At 32.4% G+C, this 19,017-nt stretch overlaps 1 protein-coding gene across 1 annotated transcript; it reads right to left on the bottom strand.

Annotated features, from left to right (window-relative positions):
* Positions 1-15,781: 15,781 nt before the first annotated feature.
* On the bottom strand, positions 15,782-19,013 carry LOC127253892 (hydroxyproline O-arabinosyltransferase NOD3-like). The gene is made up of 10 exons (XM_051278697.1): positions 18,892-19,013; positions 18,639-18,798; positions 17,939-18,518; positions 17,648-17,715; positions 17,373-17,574; positions 16,882-16,979; positions 16,716-16,785; positions 16,551-16,622; positions 16,275-16,388; positions 15,782-16,176 (listed from the first exon to the last, which is right to left on the bottom strand). The coding sequence occupies exons 3-10, from the start codon at positions 18,320-18,322 to the stop codon at positions 16,114-16,116; spliced, it is 1,071 nt and encodes a 356-aa protein (XP_051134654.1). The 5' UTR covers positions 18,323-18,518; positions 18,639-18,798; positions 18,892-19,013; the 3' UTR covers positions 15,782-16,113.
* Between the last annotated feature and the right edge of the window lie 4 nt (positions 19,014-19,017).

Here is a 19,017-nt window from a genome sequence, read left to right as displayed (position 1 = left end):
AAGAAATATTCCCTTGTTTTTGAAATGTCAAATGTCAAAATTGAAGTTGAATTTCTATTCAAAGTTAGGGAAAACATCCTTATAACAAATTACATCCCAAGTTATTCTAAGAATATATATATTTTTTTTTATGTCCAAGAATTTATACTCCTTTGATCATTGTTCATATCCCAAAATATGTCTTTTCTATACTTTTCTCAAGCTTTGACCTATAAGGATCAACATTTAGGGTGAAACAAATGCATCCAAAACTTTCAAGTGATCTACACTTGGTTGAGTTCCATACAACACCTGATAAGGACGTTTCCACTTAATCAATATTGAAAAAAAAAAAAACAAGTTTATAAGACATGTTGCTATTAAAAGTGCTTCCCCTAAAAATGATGTAGGTAGGTTGGAATGAAGAAATAGTGATCTTATCATATTTAAAAGATGTTGATGCTTTCTTTCCATCTTTCCACTTTGTTGTGGATTGTATGCACAAGTCTTTTCACGTTCATGCAATAAGTTATGAACGCAGTGATTTAAGAATTTTGCAATATTTTTTGTTGTCATATTTTTCATTTTTTTTAATTGATTTTAAACAAGCTGTAAGAAAACTGTGGATAATTTTAAGGCTTGTGACTTTGACTTTGCGATAGCCAGAAATCGCATTCGTTAAATATTCATATTAGTTGTGATATTTGGTTAGTTTTGATTAGATTCTACCTGATTTTTGTATATATTGTTTATTTATGATTTTCAGAAGAAAAATAATAAAATTGGTAGAATTTAAGGGAAAAGAGAATAAAAAGGCCTAATGACTTTGAAGAATTAATTAAAACGCCCAAAGTTCAATTGTTACAAAATAAAATCAGCAATAAAAGAAAAGAATAGGGGAGGAGGTGCCACTTTAGGTTGCCAAGGAGAGAACATAGTGCAAAACAGTTCCAGGGGGAAATCGCGCAAGGGCAAGAAGAAGAAAGATTCTTCCAAGAAGATTTCGAGTTCTACCCCTACCAACATCATTCTCAGGCAATGTTTATCTTTGTTTTCTTTGTTCTTCCTCCTATGATTAGCGAGTACTTTACTTTTATAGTTTAAGAGTGAAAGAAACAACTTTGTATGGATTTGTGAGATTAGACTATGTTTTGATTTATATTATTTCTTGGTTCCTAAGTATATATGTGATTTTTAATTTTAATGTTTAATAATCTTTGATTTGGTTGGGTATTATGGCCAGGTATTTCGATTAGATTAAATATTAAGTACTAAACTGAATTAGGCGTCCGTAATTGCGTTTTAATTTGGTTAAAGTAGCAACTAGAGGCAGGCACAACTAGGAAATCAAGGAATCAATTTTAAATAGTTCCGCATAGGTAATTGTTAAATTGAATTAGGCTCTTCTAATTCGCAAAACGGTTAGGCTAGTAAATTCTTTGTGGCATCACTAGGGTTCTAATCTAATTAGGGAAGCAGTTGGCGGGCATACATTAACTGTCGAGAAATTAAGGAAGAGTTGGTTATTAGGCGTGTGTCGGTAACTATAACTAATTTATATAAAAACCAATGAAATTAAATATTTATCGATGATCCCATTATCCAAGTTGTCAATTTCATTCTTAGACTAGAAGCTTATTTTTATTGAGTTTATCCTTTAGCCGTAGATTTTTAGTTTGTTATTTATTTTTATTTCCAACTTCCAAAATCCCTCTTTTATTATATCTATATATTGAACACCCGAAAATATAACCGTTTTGATTTCCTAAGGAAATGACCTTCCTTCAGCTATACTATGTTATTTTTATTGTGGAAGTAGGTTTATTTTATTTAAATTTTACAGCATGTGACGAACGCTTGTCACTTTGTTAAATATCTATATAGTACACGTTGTTCTACCATGATTATCCACCATAGTTAAGAAGTATATACTTCTATTTGAGAAAGGAAAATCTATGATCCCAAAATATCCAAATGAAACAAATCAATGCTACATAAAGCATATGATTTGCTTTCATTAAAAGTCAACTTCCTTTGTTTAGCAAAGTGACATGCATCATAAGGTTTATTTACCGTCGAATATTAAAAACATAAGGTAGGTGTGTCAACACTTTATTAGATGGATGTCCTAGTCTATGGTTCAAAGGAAATTCCTTTTATACAACTAAAACCTTAAAATATAATTCCTAAAACAAATGATATATATTGCCCTTGAATTTCCTCTTCCGGCATCAACTTTACTTTTTTGGTTCTCAATCAAGCATTCATTGGCTCTGAAACTCACAAATAAATTAAATACCAAGCATAACCTAAGTTTTGATATAAGACAATATTTGAAATCAAGGATTAGATAAACATCATATAGAATGATAGAGTTATTCAACTTAATATTTGATATATGTATTGCCTTTTGCACTAGCCCATTAAAAATTGTATTTTAGCAAGCTTGTTTAAAAAGTTGTATTTTAGTTTCTCTTTTTCAACCAAGAAGACACTCTTAGTATATTCGTTGGGAGGGTCTCTATTTTTCCTTTTTTTTGTCCTAATTTTTATTAAATCAATCAGAAGTTCCATGTAGTTTAAAGTATGTATCCTTAGTGCGATCATTTTTCTTGAAATGGTCTCTTTTTTTTATCAATCTTTTATTTTTTTTCTCCTTTGTCAAAGGACTTTGAGGGTTGGCCTATGGGCTATGGAAGATCAAGAGAAATGTTGGATTGGTATAGTGAACAAGCCTATGGATCTTTTTTCCCTTTCAACATTCGTGAGCATTTTATAGATCATTTTAAGTGAAAAAAATGGAATTTGCACGAGAATTTGGCTTCTACAAAATTAAATGTGTCATTCAGACCCATCCATTATATCATGCCGATGAATGTACACGTCAACTTTTTTCTTTTCTTCAAGGATAGGATTGAAGTAGTACAACTCATTTTTTAGCTTATTTATTTTGGTGAAGTAAGTAGTTATGCTCACTTTCGGTTAGGCTTGAGATTTCCCTCTTCAATTGATAAATGAGAAGGTCATTGCAATGCTCATATCTCACTTTGACTTTGAGCATAATCTATAGTTGATGATCAAAATTTACAAAACCAAAAATATATATTGGCTGTGAAGAGAGAAATTTAAGCATTAATTGGAAAATCATGTTATTTGTTATCTTTCAAATGACTACAACCACATTTTAATTAGGCCTTGGAAATTCTCTAGTAATAAAGCCGTCTTTTACCTTAGTTGAGAGTGACCGTATTATGCCACAATTCCATATTAGATGGTTTGAGTCATTGAATAATGTTGTCACCAGACGCATCCCTGAGAGGTCAAAGGTAGGAAGTTAGAGATGTGCTGTTGGTGAGGTAAAAACATTACAAAGGCATGAGCTCAATAAACACCAAGGGGATTAGAATAAGCAATTGTCATTTCAACATAAAGATCAAATTCCCCAGGAAGGTTGATAAGCGAGGAACAAATGGGAAAGGAAAAGAAAATGATATAAAAACATTCGTTCTTTAAAGATCAAAAGCTATAGACACTTGTATGCATACAATATCTACAATATGTCCTAATTAGAGATGTTTACGCTTTCCACATTGACGAGTTTGATAAGCCTCACCTGTAGATATAGTTATACGCTCATAATGTTGTCATAGAAATTTCATCTAGAAAGTGGAAATAAGCTAAATTTATATACTTTGATGATTAGATGACATACCACACTTTCAAGAATGCCCGTGGGAGGTGATGATATATATCTTAGGTGAGGTCAAGTTTTGCTCTGAAGCTCAATACCCAATCCGAAATTATTTTATTTTGTCTTGAGAAAATCTCGAATTTTAGTATGGATGAGAGCCCAATTGTACTTTGCTTAAGTCCCAAGTAAATATTATATGAATGAAATCATATCCGTTGGTGTGTCTACCTATTGCAATCATGAACATAAATTGCTAACAACTATTACAATCAACATCTATCATTTTATAATCTCGATGATAAGATTCCGCTACTAAAAATGTTCACTACGAGTGTGATGATCAAACAATTGCTCTCATGTTGGAGAAATTTCAAGCACAGGTTGAAGCATGAGCTGAAGCAGGTAAAGCTTGAAGATCTAATTGTCCAAACCCATATTGAGAAGGATAATGAAAATATCACAAGGCCAAAGGTGGGGATATCAACAAAACTAACTTGATCGAAGTTTCTTCCAAAAATTATACACACCGAACTCAAACTGACGATGGAAAAAATAAGGCAAAACAGTCTAAATTTTTGAGTAACTATTTTAACTATAGAAAAATAAGACATTTGGAGAATGATTGTAAGTTTTCTCAAAAGAAGAAGTCGAGTTTCCAATTGATTGAAACAGCCCACAGATTGATCATTGCCTCAATGATGTTGATCATGTTGTTGTAATGTACAAGATCAACCATGTGGAGATTCCAAAGGCATAGTTCTCGATACTAAAGCCATATGTCATGTCTAATTTTGAACTAATAATTCATTTTGACTAAGAAAGAGATGTCTTTAGTTAGAGGTTATCTTACTAATGGCTTATCCAAACTAAATGTAATGGCGGTGCGCTGAACACCCATAGAAAATAAAATTGTGGTTTTTTTTTTATTTGATTGAGTGTTCATGTTTTAAGGCTTTGTATATTAGGTTATGGAAACATAAATACTAAAAAAATTTAGTAAATATAAATTTACTAAATATCAATTAAGTGAACACTCAAAGTATATGTGAAATTTGTAGAGAGGTAAAAATGGGTAAGTTACTTTTTTTTTCTATCAAAAGTAACACTAAGTCATTGAAATTAAGTCACATTTGTGATTTAAAGTTTGTGCAAACAAGAGGTGGTGAAACGTACTTTATCATCTTTATATATGATTGCACAATATATTATATTGCTATATTTACCTACTAAAGGAAAAAAAAAATTATTTAATAAAAGTCTTTAAAAAATTTAAAAATAGGACTGAAAATCAACTTAACTGCAAAATTAAAGCATTTCAAAGTAGTAGATGTGGAGATTATGTAGCACTATTTGAAGAATATTGCAACAAAAGTGGCATAATTCATCAGACAACGATTCCTTACTCACCTTAATCAAATGACATTGTTGAATAAAAAAACTCGAATGCCTAAGAGAAATGAATAATGCGTTATTGAACAGATTACCCCAAAACTTATAGAGGGAGAAGTACTGACTACAAATTACTATATTATAAATAAAATTCTTCTTAAAGGTTAGGATGTGACTCCTCGTGACTTATAGAAAGACAATAAATTAAATCATAAATACTTTAAAGAGTAGGGATGTCTGGCGAAAGTGAAAGTTCTACTTCCCAAGAAAGTCTTTATTGACCCAAATAGGGTAGATTGTATATTTATTAGATATGCACTAAATAGTAGTGCAATCGTTTTATAGTTTACAAATCGAACTTCAATGAGATGCCTAAAGGTACTATGATTGAATTAAGAAATACAATACTCTTTGAAAATATATCCTTATAAAGAAAATATTTAGCTTAGTCTTGAACTTGTAGATGAAGAACAACGAGGTGACAAAAGGAAAATGACTAGTATTTCTAATCGAGAGACTACAAAACATAAAAAAAGCAAAAGTATAATAGCCAAGAAAACTTTTACTCCATAGTTTATTACATTGTGTTGGATAATATCCAACATCGATTATGAAAGCTCTGTCTAGTCTTGGTGCTCATTTTTTTTTTTTTCAAAAAAAAGCTATAGAGAGAGTGAAATAGACTTCATTATTCAAAATAATACCTGAATGTTCTTTGATTTATCTTAATGTTGCAAACCTCTAGGGTGTAAATAAATAAAAAAAAAAACGTCAAGGTTAATGTATATATTGATAAATATAAATTCCACCTGTAATATAATATAAGGCTTTAGACAAGCATAAATGTTTGACTTCCTCAATATGTATTCATCGATAACCAAAATAACATCCATTTGAGTGTTTCTTTCTTGATAGCATCGATAAAAATTTTTTAAATTCACCAAATGGATGTAATAAATGCATTTTTAAATGGTGAATTAAAATAAGAAATATATATAACAATCAAAATGAAATGTTATTCCAGGAAAAGAGAAAATTGTGCGTAAAGGGATAAAGTTCCTTTACGGGATAAAGAGACACCTTTGCATTGGAACTTGAAATGTGATAATATTATACTATCAAATGATTTTAAAATAAACAAAGGGTAAATTGTATATTCAATACCTGAGTTTTAATAAATTTGCATGAAATCTCTTCTATAAAAAAAAAAAAAAAATCACTTCAAAACACCTTATGTTATTGATATTTTGCAGAAGCTCCCTTTTTTTAAGTAACGGAGTTAAATAAATTTTAAAATGACTATTATATCCTCCCATTCCATTCCCTTTCATGAAATTAATATAATTAATTAATTAATATTTCTGATATAAAATTAAAACAAAGAAATAAACAAATAAACCAATTGCGATTATCTGTATTCCATTCCCCAAATTTCCAATTTTTCGAATAGGGATTGAGATTAGGGTTCCGAGTAGCATTCAACATTCTCCAGTGATCGACGCATTCTTGGACCATAAATTTGGTGTTGGTCATGGACGTGAATTTGAAGGTATGAGTTATTTCTGGTCTAGAGAACTTTTATTGGGTTTTTTGAACAATGCATTTTCCTGACATAAAATACTTTCTCCGGTGTCATTTATGAATAAATATATGTATAATTTTGTCGGGATTGAGATTTGTTTGGGATTACTTTAATTTATTGTTAGGCATTTTGGAGGTGGACAACGTAGTTTTTTTTTTTTTTTTTTGGTTCTGTGAAGACTGTGGTGGTGGGTAAGGTAATATACTAATTTTTGTCGGTGCCTTTTAATATTCTGGTGCCGTATGTTTTAATTTTGTTTGTCATGTATTATAGGTTTCAATATGGAGAAGGAAGAACGTAGTGTAGAACCGATTGGGGAGGCAGAACAAAATGTTGAATCACAAGCGGGGGCTGATGCTGTTGGATTAAAAATCCAATTGTGGGTTAAATGTAACTATTTGAGCTATCAGTCAGATTAAGCCTATACTAAGTGATCTATAAATTTATTGGGCTTAAATGTATTTAGTAAGTACGGGCATCCAATGTGCGGAAACCTGGTAAATTATTAATTGGGTGATGAGGTCAATTAATAATAAGGGATATAAATAGGGTTGTGATCCCAAGGTCTAGACGTACCAACCATTACGTTCCATATCTCATCGTGGGAGTAACAGCAGAAATTCTAGCGGTTTTCTCAGGAGGGGTGCGCCATAGGCTTGAAGAACACAAAACCCTCAATTATTTGCAGATCTGAATCCGACTATGCTGAGGAATAATGTTAGATTTATTTCGCTTTACTTTCTCATCTCAATTATTACAACACGGTAGATCCTGGGCTTAGGGTTAAATTCCTGACAAGTTCTAACAATTGGTATTAGAGCCTTTCCGTGTTGAATTATTGAGATATATATTTAATGAGTAGATGTTTAATCAGAATCACTTTGGCCAAGGATCGAAAATATTTTCGATTGATTAAATTCGTATATGTTACAATTAATTAATTGAACTTTGTTTCAATTGTTACTGTTTTGGTTGAATTAATTAATTGTTAAATAAATTAATCAATGCTGATGTGATTGTATGGAAATTTACCTGCAATTTTATGTGATACAATTTCTGGGTCGGTGCTTTGATCATTTCATGATTTGATTAGAGACGCCTGCAGCGCCGCCAAAACTGTTTGTTGTTGTGTGTTTCCTCTGTATTTTCGTATCTAGTTCCTTGGTTCATGGTATGGATCTAAAAGTAAATAAGAAATTGGTTATAAAGTCAATGGATCTATATTGTTTCTTACATGCACTGACATTAATCCTCAAATAGGTCGAGTGATTCATTAATTGAAAACAACTAATTGATTTTGAATTAGAAGGATCCAATCATGCCTATTGTGCATCGATTATATATTTATTTATTTATTGATATTATTATTTTAAATAATTTTGGTGGCAAGGCATAAGTTGTGTAATCCTACTAACGCAATGCTTCTACTTAGCATGATGGCTTGTCGCCAATGGTGATTAGAATTATCTCGTACTGCATTAATTGTTGGTTGCTGCGTAATTGTCGAACCATGTATAATTGAAATTGTGGCCGATTCGCATACGAGATTAGAGAGTGCTTGAATGTTTATCCATATTTTCAATGCATGAAAGTAAACGGTCAGATGTGGATATTTTATTATGCATTAAGATTGTGATTTAAGTGCATGTTTTGAATTTATGAATTGATTTGAACATTAAATATTGTGCACATAAAATACAATATCAAGTCATGCTATTACTAATTATGAAATCAGTATGCAGCATAGCATATGTTGTCCACAGGTATTATATAACTTTTTTGGTTAGTTACAGTATATATATATATATGGATAAATGGTGGTGTAAAATTGGTCTTGCTTAATAATCAGAATGTTAAATTCAATTCCGATTTATGCATGTGTGTATCCATTCGTGTGCAACTATATTATATTGTATAAATAAAATTATACATATTTGGTTATATCTATGCACATTTATTTGTCTCAATTAATATATGATTTAGTTAATTAATTGAATGTGCTGCTTTGTATTTTTCTCTAGAATAAGTCTGCAGCCCTATAATACTTTGCATCATTCGGTAATTGGTATACGCATTGTCGCCCACATGAATTAAGTTCAATTGGTATGGAATATCCATTCGCAACAAGTTGTTGTTATTGAAAGTGACTACTGTCAAGCCATGTAACTCTACTTATTTATTTGTTTATTTATTCTTATTGAAATAATTTATGGAATGGTCATACTCAATTAGTTAGTAACTTGTTAATGCCATATTTATTTATTTATTTCTTATGGCTGATTTTTATGGATAATCAGAACTATGGATTTATTCTGATATATTTTATGATGCTATTAAATTTATTACAGTAGCATGTATTTTCGACAATATATATTTCTGCAAATTTGACTATAAATATTCATTATATTAATTCATAGTCTCTTTGGGTGACATACTTTTGTCTGTATAATTCTGTTGCATCTAATAATTTCTTGGACTACTAAATTATTTTAATGAGTCCAGAAATTAATTGTTGTTGTTATAGTTTTAATATGTATTGGACATATATATGATTTATTTAAGATGAATTTAATTAGCAATAAATAATATAATATATTTTATGAATTGGTTGAAACAGTTATATTTCCAAAGCAGCCTCTGCTGTGTAAATCAGTTTATTTTGTGTATTAGAAATTTGTGTTTGTGACTTATAAGGCTCCTGAATGACCCAAAGACAACACAGTCATTAAGTAGTTACATACATGTTTAGTGACATTGCATGTGGTGATGATAATTTTGATTATTTGTGTGTGATTAATAGATCTGTCCAAAGATGAAGTGTTGTTTGACACACTAATTTATTGTCTACATTTAATTGTCAAAATAAGTTTATCACTTGCGAGTCATTAATTTGTCCAATGACATTTGCTGATGTTGCTCGATAACTTGTGATATAATTGCTACTTTATTTTATAAATTCACATACGAAACATTCAATAGCTTATAAACATGTGCATTCAGTTGCTAATAAGCATTCTTTATTTTCTATGGAATCAGGCCCGTATATATTGAACATGATTCTGATTATAATTTAGTTTAAGAAAATTATAAATTCATTAATAATGCATGCTGCGTTTTTTGACGGTGAAGATCAAGTATTTGACGTTGCCAAAGTAACCTCTCTTATATAAGATTTTTTCTTGATAACGTAAGTGTTTATGTGTATTTTAATTCATGTGATTATTCTTCGGCCCAAAGGCAGTCAGTAATTGACAGAATGAAATATACATCTGCGATAGTATGTATGGGACGATTATATGGATTTAACTTATGTGAATAGTAAATCAATCCGAAGATTGGTTGTTGTTTGACATTACTTATTGTCCGTATATGATTATTGCAACAAGATGACTGCTAGCAATCAATGTTATTGATCCAAAGATTGATCATTGATGTCGCACTTAATGTCTTGGGATGAGAATGCATTATTATTGAGCTTCATTATGCTTCATGAATATTTATGTGTATATTTATTCAGTCCCAACACTGTCTCGAGACAACTTTAAGCACTAAAAAGAATCAATTTTGATTCATTTGGTTGCATGAATCTTGACTTGGCATTAAGAGTAGACCAACCCACTCATACGGCGAGAAACACTGCATATGAAAAACAGTTATTTGAGAAGTGGGATAGTTCCAACGCCTAAGTCTGATTATTATTAAGAAAAGCACTCCATAAATTTTAGGAGTTTTCTATATGATGATATGGATTCCTTGTCGCAATTAAGAAACGTTTTACCGAAATCGATAAGGCGGAAAATGAGTATTCTTCTCAAGAGTCTCATTACCATGAAGTACAACGACAAGGGAAACATAAAGGAGTACATCCTGAACATGTCTAATATTGCTACTAAATTGAGGACATTAAGTTAGACATTTCAGAGAACATATTTGTCCTATTAGGCTTGCTCTTGAAATTAATTTAATTTCAGTACATAGACACACTTGGGGGTGGATTTTGGTGTAACAACTCACATCAGTTTGTCTATGCAATATTATTTTATTGTCGAAATCAATTGATGTTGAAAGATACATCTATATGGGTGACGAAAAGAAAGTTCAAGTTGAAGTCATTGACAATTTTAGATTATTGCTGAGTCTTGGTACTAATTGAATTTGGATGAGACATTTTTTTATGGTACCATCTTTAGTCGAAATTTAATTTCGATCTCTATTTTGAACAAATTGAGTTATTATTGTTCATTCGGATATAGAGTTTTGTCTCTTCCAAAATTCAAAATTCGTTAGAACTAGTACCTTATTTGATAATAATAATCATCAGTTGCTTAATTGTATGACTTCATATTATGAATTAGTTATTGAACATATTCATGTAGCTTCCATGATTGCGGATCCAATTAATTGCAAAAGGGTTTCCACATAAGTTCTATAATGAGCATGTTGCTCGTATGAGAGTGTAACCATATAAGATATTTTGGTTTAGTGGGAGCTAATTAGTAATGTTCAAATACACTAAGGTTACTTTATTTTGTATTGCAATATTCAGTATGCACTTTTCAGTATTCATTTTTAATTCAGTGTTCAGTTGTTCTGAATTAAAGTTAAGGTGGATCAGCTGGAAATAGGCATGTTAAGATCACATTACATGAAGTTTCCATGTTGTGCATCCGCACTTGATCGAATCTTAGGTTATATTAGTGTTGTGACCACTAATCGGTCCCATTGCGATAAATGCAGTGATGGCCGCTTTGATCCGCATTGATGTGATTTATAGATGAGATTGGTAATATACATTAAAGGATCTGATAGCAAATTTTTCATGAGCTCATAAGGTTATTCAGTGTACATTTACCCAAGTGGGAGATTGTTGGATTAAAAATCCAATTGTGGGTTAAATGTAACTATTTGGGCTATCAGTCAGATTAAGGCTATATTAAGTGATCTATAAATTTATTGGGCTTAAATGTATTTAGTAAGTGCAGGCCTCCAATGTGCAGAAACCCGGTAAATTATTAATTTGGTGATGAGGTCATTTAATAATAAGGGATATAAATAGGGTTGTGATCCCAGGTCTAGACGTAACAACCATTATGTTCCATATCTCATCGTGGGAGTAACGGCAGAAACCCTAGCGATTTTCTCAAGAGGTGTTGCGCCATAGGCTTGAAGAACACAAAACCCTCCATTATTTGCAGATCTAAATCCGACTATGCTGAGGAATAAGGTTAGATTTATTTCCTTTTATTTTCTTATCTCAATTATTACAACACGGTAGATCTTGGGCTTAGGGTTAAATTCCTGACAAGTTCTAACAGATGCAACTCTATACGAGCGCGGGGGGTGGGGGAGGGGGGTTGCTACGGATTTTGGAGTGGCGGGCAACGATAGAGGATTTTGGAGCTGCGATGGGAGGGTGGGTTGTGATGATTATGGATTTCCAAGTGATAGTGATGAAATACTAGGCGTTGGTGGAGATGATGCTAATGAGACTGACAATGTAAGTATTGAAAGGCATCACAGTGATTCTGAAGATCCATCGTGGATGTATGGCGATTTCGATGGTCCTTCTGATGATGATGATATTTTTGCTATGAAACGAGGATCATCACTGTCTTTCATATTACATGCATTAAGATTCTCTTACAAGAAGAGTCAATCAAGAATATCGCGTCAACAAAATAACGAACCGAGAGGTGCCATTTGTTCCCAACCAAACTCATGATTGTTCTAAAGGATTGTGAATGTGTGGCTAGATTGAAATGTATGTGAATGGCATGGTCTGGCTTTGTATGTTGTGGAGGAGTTTTGCGTTTGAATTTTTGGTCGGCATGTTAGGGTGATATCGTAAGATATTGGCGTGTTGTTGGTGTCATATTGAACTATGTTTTTTTTGTTATTTTGAACTATGAATTGGGAAGTCATTCCTATGGATGATTTAGTTGCAAATATATTGCATGTTGACAGGTTTGTATTGATGTTATTTTGAACTATGATATTTGTGTCGTTTTTAGATTGACTCGATTGCAAATATATTTTATATTGATATATATGCAATAATATTATTTTTAACTATGTTGTTGTTGTCATTTTCACTTCTTTTGTGTCATAGGATTAGATTGTTTAGTATAAAAATAAAATTTTAAAAAACATTCATAACAAACAATGCAGGTTGTTGCAGCAGCATAAGAAAAAATGCATGCTGCTGCAGATTTTTTATTGGCATTTAATAGTGTTATTGAAATATTTGAAAATAATCCAATAGCCGTGATTTTTACTTACTAGAACATTTTGCTAGGATAAGAAAAAATGCACACTGCTGCAGAGAAATGCATGTTGCTGCCATAAATATGCTTGGAGTTTACTTTAATCAGAATAAGATCGCGTTTTGAACAGAAGGGGATGCATCTATTTCAAACATATGAAGGATATTTTTGTCTTTTTATAAAATATTTGGGAATTATCTTTTATCAGACACACACAAACCGCGCGTGATTCAACCTTCCATTAGTTGTAGACAAAATAGGGGTTTTTATGCAGACTTTCTCAAATCACAATGACTAAATATCCAAAACTTAAATACAGGGGATTCTGTGCAAATATTAAATAACACAAAGTGCCTGAACTGAAATTTACTCATAAACAAATGTGAAAAGTGTGTCTAAATTAAAAGCTTGACATGTAAGACATGGGAGTAACTGATATTATTATTAGGATGAGAAGTTAAGACCAGAAAAAAATATTATTTTAATTCATTCTCACTATGTCAAAAATGTACTGAGAAAGTTTAATGTTTTATAATACATCGGAAGAAACCCAGATAGATCTGGGTGTACATATGAACAAATATATGAGGAACCCTGTAGCTTAAAAAGAGTATGTTAGAATAATTAGAAATCTAATATATTACCAATTATACAAGGCCTAACCTAATATGTCTAGAACACAAACTAGGTCGATACACTAGTAATTCAAGTCACAAACACTAAAAGACGCTAATAAGAGTCTTGAATTATGTTAAATTTATTGTCGAATTTGACATCACTATAAAGAATACCCTTCATTACATGAAGGGAACTACAATGTAGATTAGATACCCGACACAAAAGACTCATTATCTCAGGTGGATATGCTTCCCTTGTTGAAAGTGGAGTTGACATCTCTTCTAATTCGTCGATACGAAAAGAAAATTGTTGTTTCATGACTTTTTTCTTTTTTTTTTTAAAAAAAAAATATAGATTGTACAATCCACTAAACTTCCTTGGAGGTATAGTTATTATCATTTTATACAAAGCCGGTGAAGAAGCTTTAACTTAGAAATTTCATGGATGTCATTCTATATTTGATTTAAACTAGTACTCACAGTGGTGATTCACTGCGACAATCAAGTTGTAGTAGCAAAGACTAATAACATACTTTAAAATTGTAAATTACGACATATATGATGGAAACATAACATTGTAAGATATTTGATCACCAATGAAGTTTGGATTATTGACTACAAGAATTCAATAGAAAACCTAGTTGATCTTCTAAGCGAAGTGTTACACATAGATCAAATGTACAAACTGTTGAAGAGAATAAGTCTAAAGTCCGTAGACTCTAAATGATTACAATAATAAGCCTAGTCAACTTACTTGAAGATCTCAAAGCTTGATTCAATAGGAAAACTAAGTTACAAAATCTTGCGACAACACTCCATTACTATTCTCTATAGAGTAACAAGTGTGATTTCATGCCAAAATAATAAATAATTAAGGTTGAATCAATATTCTTAATAACTATTAAGTTAAAGTTGAATAATGTAAAATAAAATTACTTATGTAATTATGAAGTGAGAGCCGCTTCAAACCGAAATGTTTAAAATCTAAAAAAAAAATAAAACAGAAACAGTTCACCACTGTCCAAAGTACTACCGGAGTGTAATTATTTTATAGATAGAATCATGCTTTGACTTGAGGTGTGTTTGTTTAGTGAATGTTTGAAGAGATGATTTTATTTTTTAATGTGAAGTATAGAAAATTGTTTAAATATAAAAGTAATAAGTGTGTAATATATTAATTTTTTTTAGGTAGATATATTTTTGAAAAATTGTGCAAGAACAAACCCTGGTTTACGTGAGCTTTAATTATTTGATTATTATCGCATTATTTCCTTACAAAGCATTCGTTGATTCCGAAAACAGTGAGGAAGATATTCAACCTTACATTTAAGCCGGTGAGAAAGAACAGCATCTTCACTAGAACATTCGGGCAGCCCAGAACCGATTGCCCCGGTGCTAATACCACTCCATTCTTTATTATCTTAAGGTTGGTTCTAGAGGTCAGCAAAATATCTGAAATTTGAAAATTCAATTCCAATTAAATCGAAATTTAAAATTTAGTTTGGATTTTTCGAATTGGATCGAATTGAATTTTTAATAAATTTTGAATTTTCGGATCGGATCGATATACTTAAAATCCGAACCAATCTGAAATCCGAAATATAATATTTTAATATATTTTTTATTATATATATATGTAATATTTTATTAGAAAATATTATATTTTAATATAAAAAACTCAAATTTATTAATTATATTTTAATATATTTAATTTTTATATATTATATATATTTAATATTATAAAATAATAATAAAATATAAAAGAATTTAAAAATTTTAAAAAAACAATAAAAATATTTAAAATTTCGGATTTTTCGGTTTGATTCGGATTTTTTAGTTCGAATTACGAATTTTCGGATTTCTGATTTCGGTCATTTCGGTTCGGTAACCGAAAATCCGAATGCTCCACCCGAGTTGGTTCCTCTTCATCCATATATATATATATAGTTAGTCTTAAATTTCCTTATCAACGGAGCAGCTCCCAGCTCCCAACTCCCAACTCCCGTCAAGAAATCCTGCAGCAGTCAAAGGGGCGCCGAGCTCACCAGCTATCCTCATAATTAAGATTGGTAAGAACATGACAGTAAAAGAAGCCCAAGTCGAAGCTGGCAAAGCTGCCAAGAAAATGGGCGTTCGACCAAGAACTGAATGTAAAAATGAGACCCTCTATGAATTCTCAGACAACACATCCTTGATAGAGCCAAATTCAGCCTGTAATAACATGTCAATTGTGCCGACAAAACCAACAAGAACAGTGATCTACTGCAGATAAAATGAATTCAGTGTGTTTTTCAACATTTCAATGCCTTCAGAACAAAATTACAACCAACAAGAGTCGAATCAATACAGGAACATATTAGCACAAAAAATTGTTGTTCTCCATATGTTAAGAGGTTCTCAAATGGAGCTTACGACAACAACAGAAAGGGATATATATATATATTTTCTACCCTGTATTTGTTTCATCATAAGTTTTGTATATAATTAAACCTTACTGAGTATAAAACAATGAGTTTCTAAACAAAAGTGGCGCACATCAAAGCTTGGTTCGCAAAAGATCAAAAGCTACGGGTGAGTGTATGCATATGGTATCTACAATGTGTCCCAACCGGGGATGTTTGCGCTTGCCTCATTCACGGCTTTGACAAGCCTCACCTGTAGATATGGTTACACGCTCATAATGTTACCCGGAAATTTCATCTAGAAAGTAGAAACAAGCTAAATTTAGATTCGATGGTGATTAGACGACATACCACACTTTCAGGAACACCTGGAGGAGGTAATGGTATATCTCTTGGGGGAGGGCCACCAAGATAGGATCTCTTGTCGAATCTCCATTCTCCGACTTCACCGTAAGTTAACTTTCCCTGTTTATTTACTATTAGTAAAAGCAGGACATACAGAATGTTTGTATAGGGATAAAATACTGTACAAGTAGAGAAAAAAAACAAACTATTGGTTTTAACCATTGCAGGAGAATACTTGAACTAAAGCATTTTGATTATAAGTGTCCATGGAAGAAGGCATACCTTCATGGTGTAATCGCATCCATAGGTATAATGAAGGATAAATTTCTTGCCGACTTCTGTATCCCATGGAGGCTAAACAAAACGTGCATAGGCATTGAACATCGATGATTTGAAAAAACAACAATGTGGTAAACGTGAGTAGACTGTAACAAGAACCATTCATACCTGAAGCATGAAATCCTTGCGAAGAATGTGCCGTACTCCATGCAATGCAGATGCAATTGCATAACCGTACCTAAAACAAATTGAAATCATAGCAAAATGTAACAATAAAATAGATGCCAAGTTTCTCAAATTTCCATCGTATAAAGAACTCTAAAAAATCCAATACATTTCTAGAACCCAGCCAAACGCCTTGTCAGTCTCTGGATCATGTTTCATCTGTAAGGACACGTTCATCCATGTAGGTGCAATTTTCTCCATAATTGACTGCAGCAACAAGAATCAGAAGCCATCATGGAAAAACAAATGTGAAGATATAATTAAGACCGTGCATAATAGTCAAAAGAATTCATAGCTGACATGAAATATCTTAGTTCCCTGAAAGTGTACTGTAGAAAATTATCAAGATCTGATTTTGCATAAAACCACTTTTCTCACCTCAGTAAGATTTACTCTATCAGCATCTGGTTTCTAGGTTTGGCATTTTGGCGCCGTATAGACACCACTTTACAGGTTTTAAAGTTTGGAAATTCAGCACCGCATAGACACTGATCTACACTTTTCTAGGTTTGGTAGTTCGGCATTACATAGGCATTAAGTTATATCTTAAAGGCAGTTCGGCAAATCAATAAGACATATAATAGGAATCGAAGACCATACCTTCTTGATAATTACAGGAGAGTTTCCAATTGGATCGATATTGGTCACAGGACCTTTCTCTTCAGGATAGTATTTCCTTACGATTTTCTCATTATCAGATGGCTTGATGTAAAAAAACGGGAATGCAGCCGGATGATCTCCTTGAGCCAAATTCGGCAATGGATTAACAAAGATGTGATCAGGCTCAGCCATAAGTATGTATCTGCATCGGTTAACCCAACCAAGAATTAGATTATGCAACTCGAACTAATGACCAGGAAGTGCTCGAAACATACTCTTCCTCAATTGTAGCTTTCTCCAACCACTGCACAAATGCCCAAGGCCTATTTAAAACAACATATCCCTGTTGCCACATCCCAACAAAGCACCAAGTAAATATCGGTTTTGAAATGCAAAAGACGGCACCACAATCAATTTACACACAACAGATCAGAATAATTAACTTCAATGATCCCAGTACATAAAACAAACTACAGTTTCATCTCTTAAAACTATCCAAAAGGTAAAACTTATATCTACATATCTATAAACAAAGCCATCACAAATAAACAATCGTCAGTCCTTACCCGATCAAGCCCTTGTGGAAGAGGATCCACAACCATAGTAGGGATCTCCTCCATCAAATTATCAGCATTTCCTGAATGCAAAACCCTTGTAAACCCTCCCATATCTGACCCCGGCACATCTTTCATTTTCTTGTACCAATAGTACATAACCCGACATTGCCATTTGCTATAAGTTGCATCTGTGGCTGTCAACACAACATGATATTTTGGACCACCCCCTCGACCAAGCTCACGCCTACTAATAATCGGTTCATTCAAATCCCCTATACCACCACTACTAGCCTTGTTTATCACCAAAGTCACCAAATTATACGTCCCGAGGAAGAAAATAAAAGCCAACAATACCAACAAGAAGGGTGATGCAGCACCCCTCCTGGCAACCATTTCCAGTTCACGGAAATCTTCAACTGAATTACACTATGTTTTCTCAAAATGAAAAACACAAACCAATTGATCAATCTAAAGAACACTCCTAAACAGAACCAAAACTCTAAAACCCTCTCCAAGCTTCAACAGTACCAAATCCTAAAAATCCCCAAATTATTGCACGCCATTAGCATAAATCATGGCGAATTCGCACCTGAAGATAATAAAACAATTAGAAAACAGAAAGACAGCAACAAAAACAAAACTGATCGAACATAAAAGTCTACCAGTCCATTTCACACAAATTACGAAAAGAAAATTATAAAACAATTACCAATCCAAAGCTAGAGGAGGCCATCTCTTTTCCCCGCCCGCAAATCCACACAGAATCGCCTCCCAATTAACCTTCGAAAGATGCTGCCATCCGTCTGCAGGACTGGAAATTGTACTTAGATTTCCTTTTTTGGCAATTACACGTAGCACACGGACATTGCCTGAAACCACAAGAAAAGAATACCGCATGTGAATCAACAAGAAACCGCTGGCCACAACAAAAGGGGAATACTAAATCAGATCTGCGAAAATACCAAAGAGACAAAAATGGACGAAAACGTAAATCGATCAAGGGAAGAGACAGACGGAGAAGAAGAGTGTCTGTCTTTGCTGAAGAAGTCGGGCGTCAACGTCTATTTTATAATTCTACTGCCACCTTT

Source organism: Andrographis paniculata, unplaced genomic scaffold (genome assembly GCF_009805555.1).
Source record: "Andrographis paniculata isolate CXL003 unplaced genomic scaffold, ASM980555v1 Contig51END, whole genome shotgun sequence".
Classification (NCBI taxonomy): domain Eukaryota; kingdom Viridiplantae; phylum Streptophyta; class Magnoliopsida; order Lamiales; family Acanthaceae; genus Andrographis; species Andrographis paniculata.
Note: the sequence above shows the minus strand (reverse complement) of the source record. Positions and strands in the feature narration are given on the sequence as shown.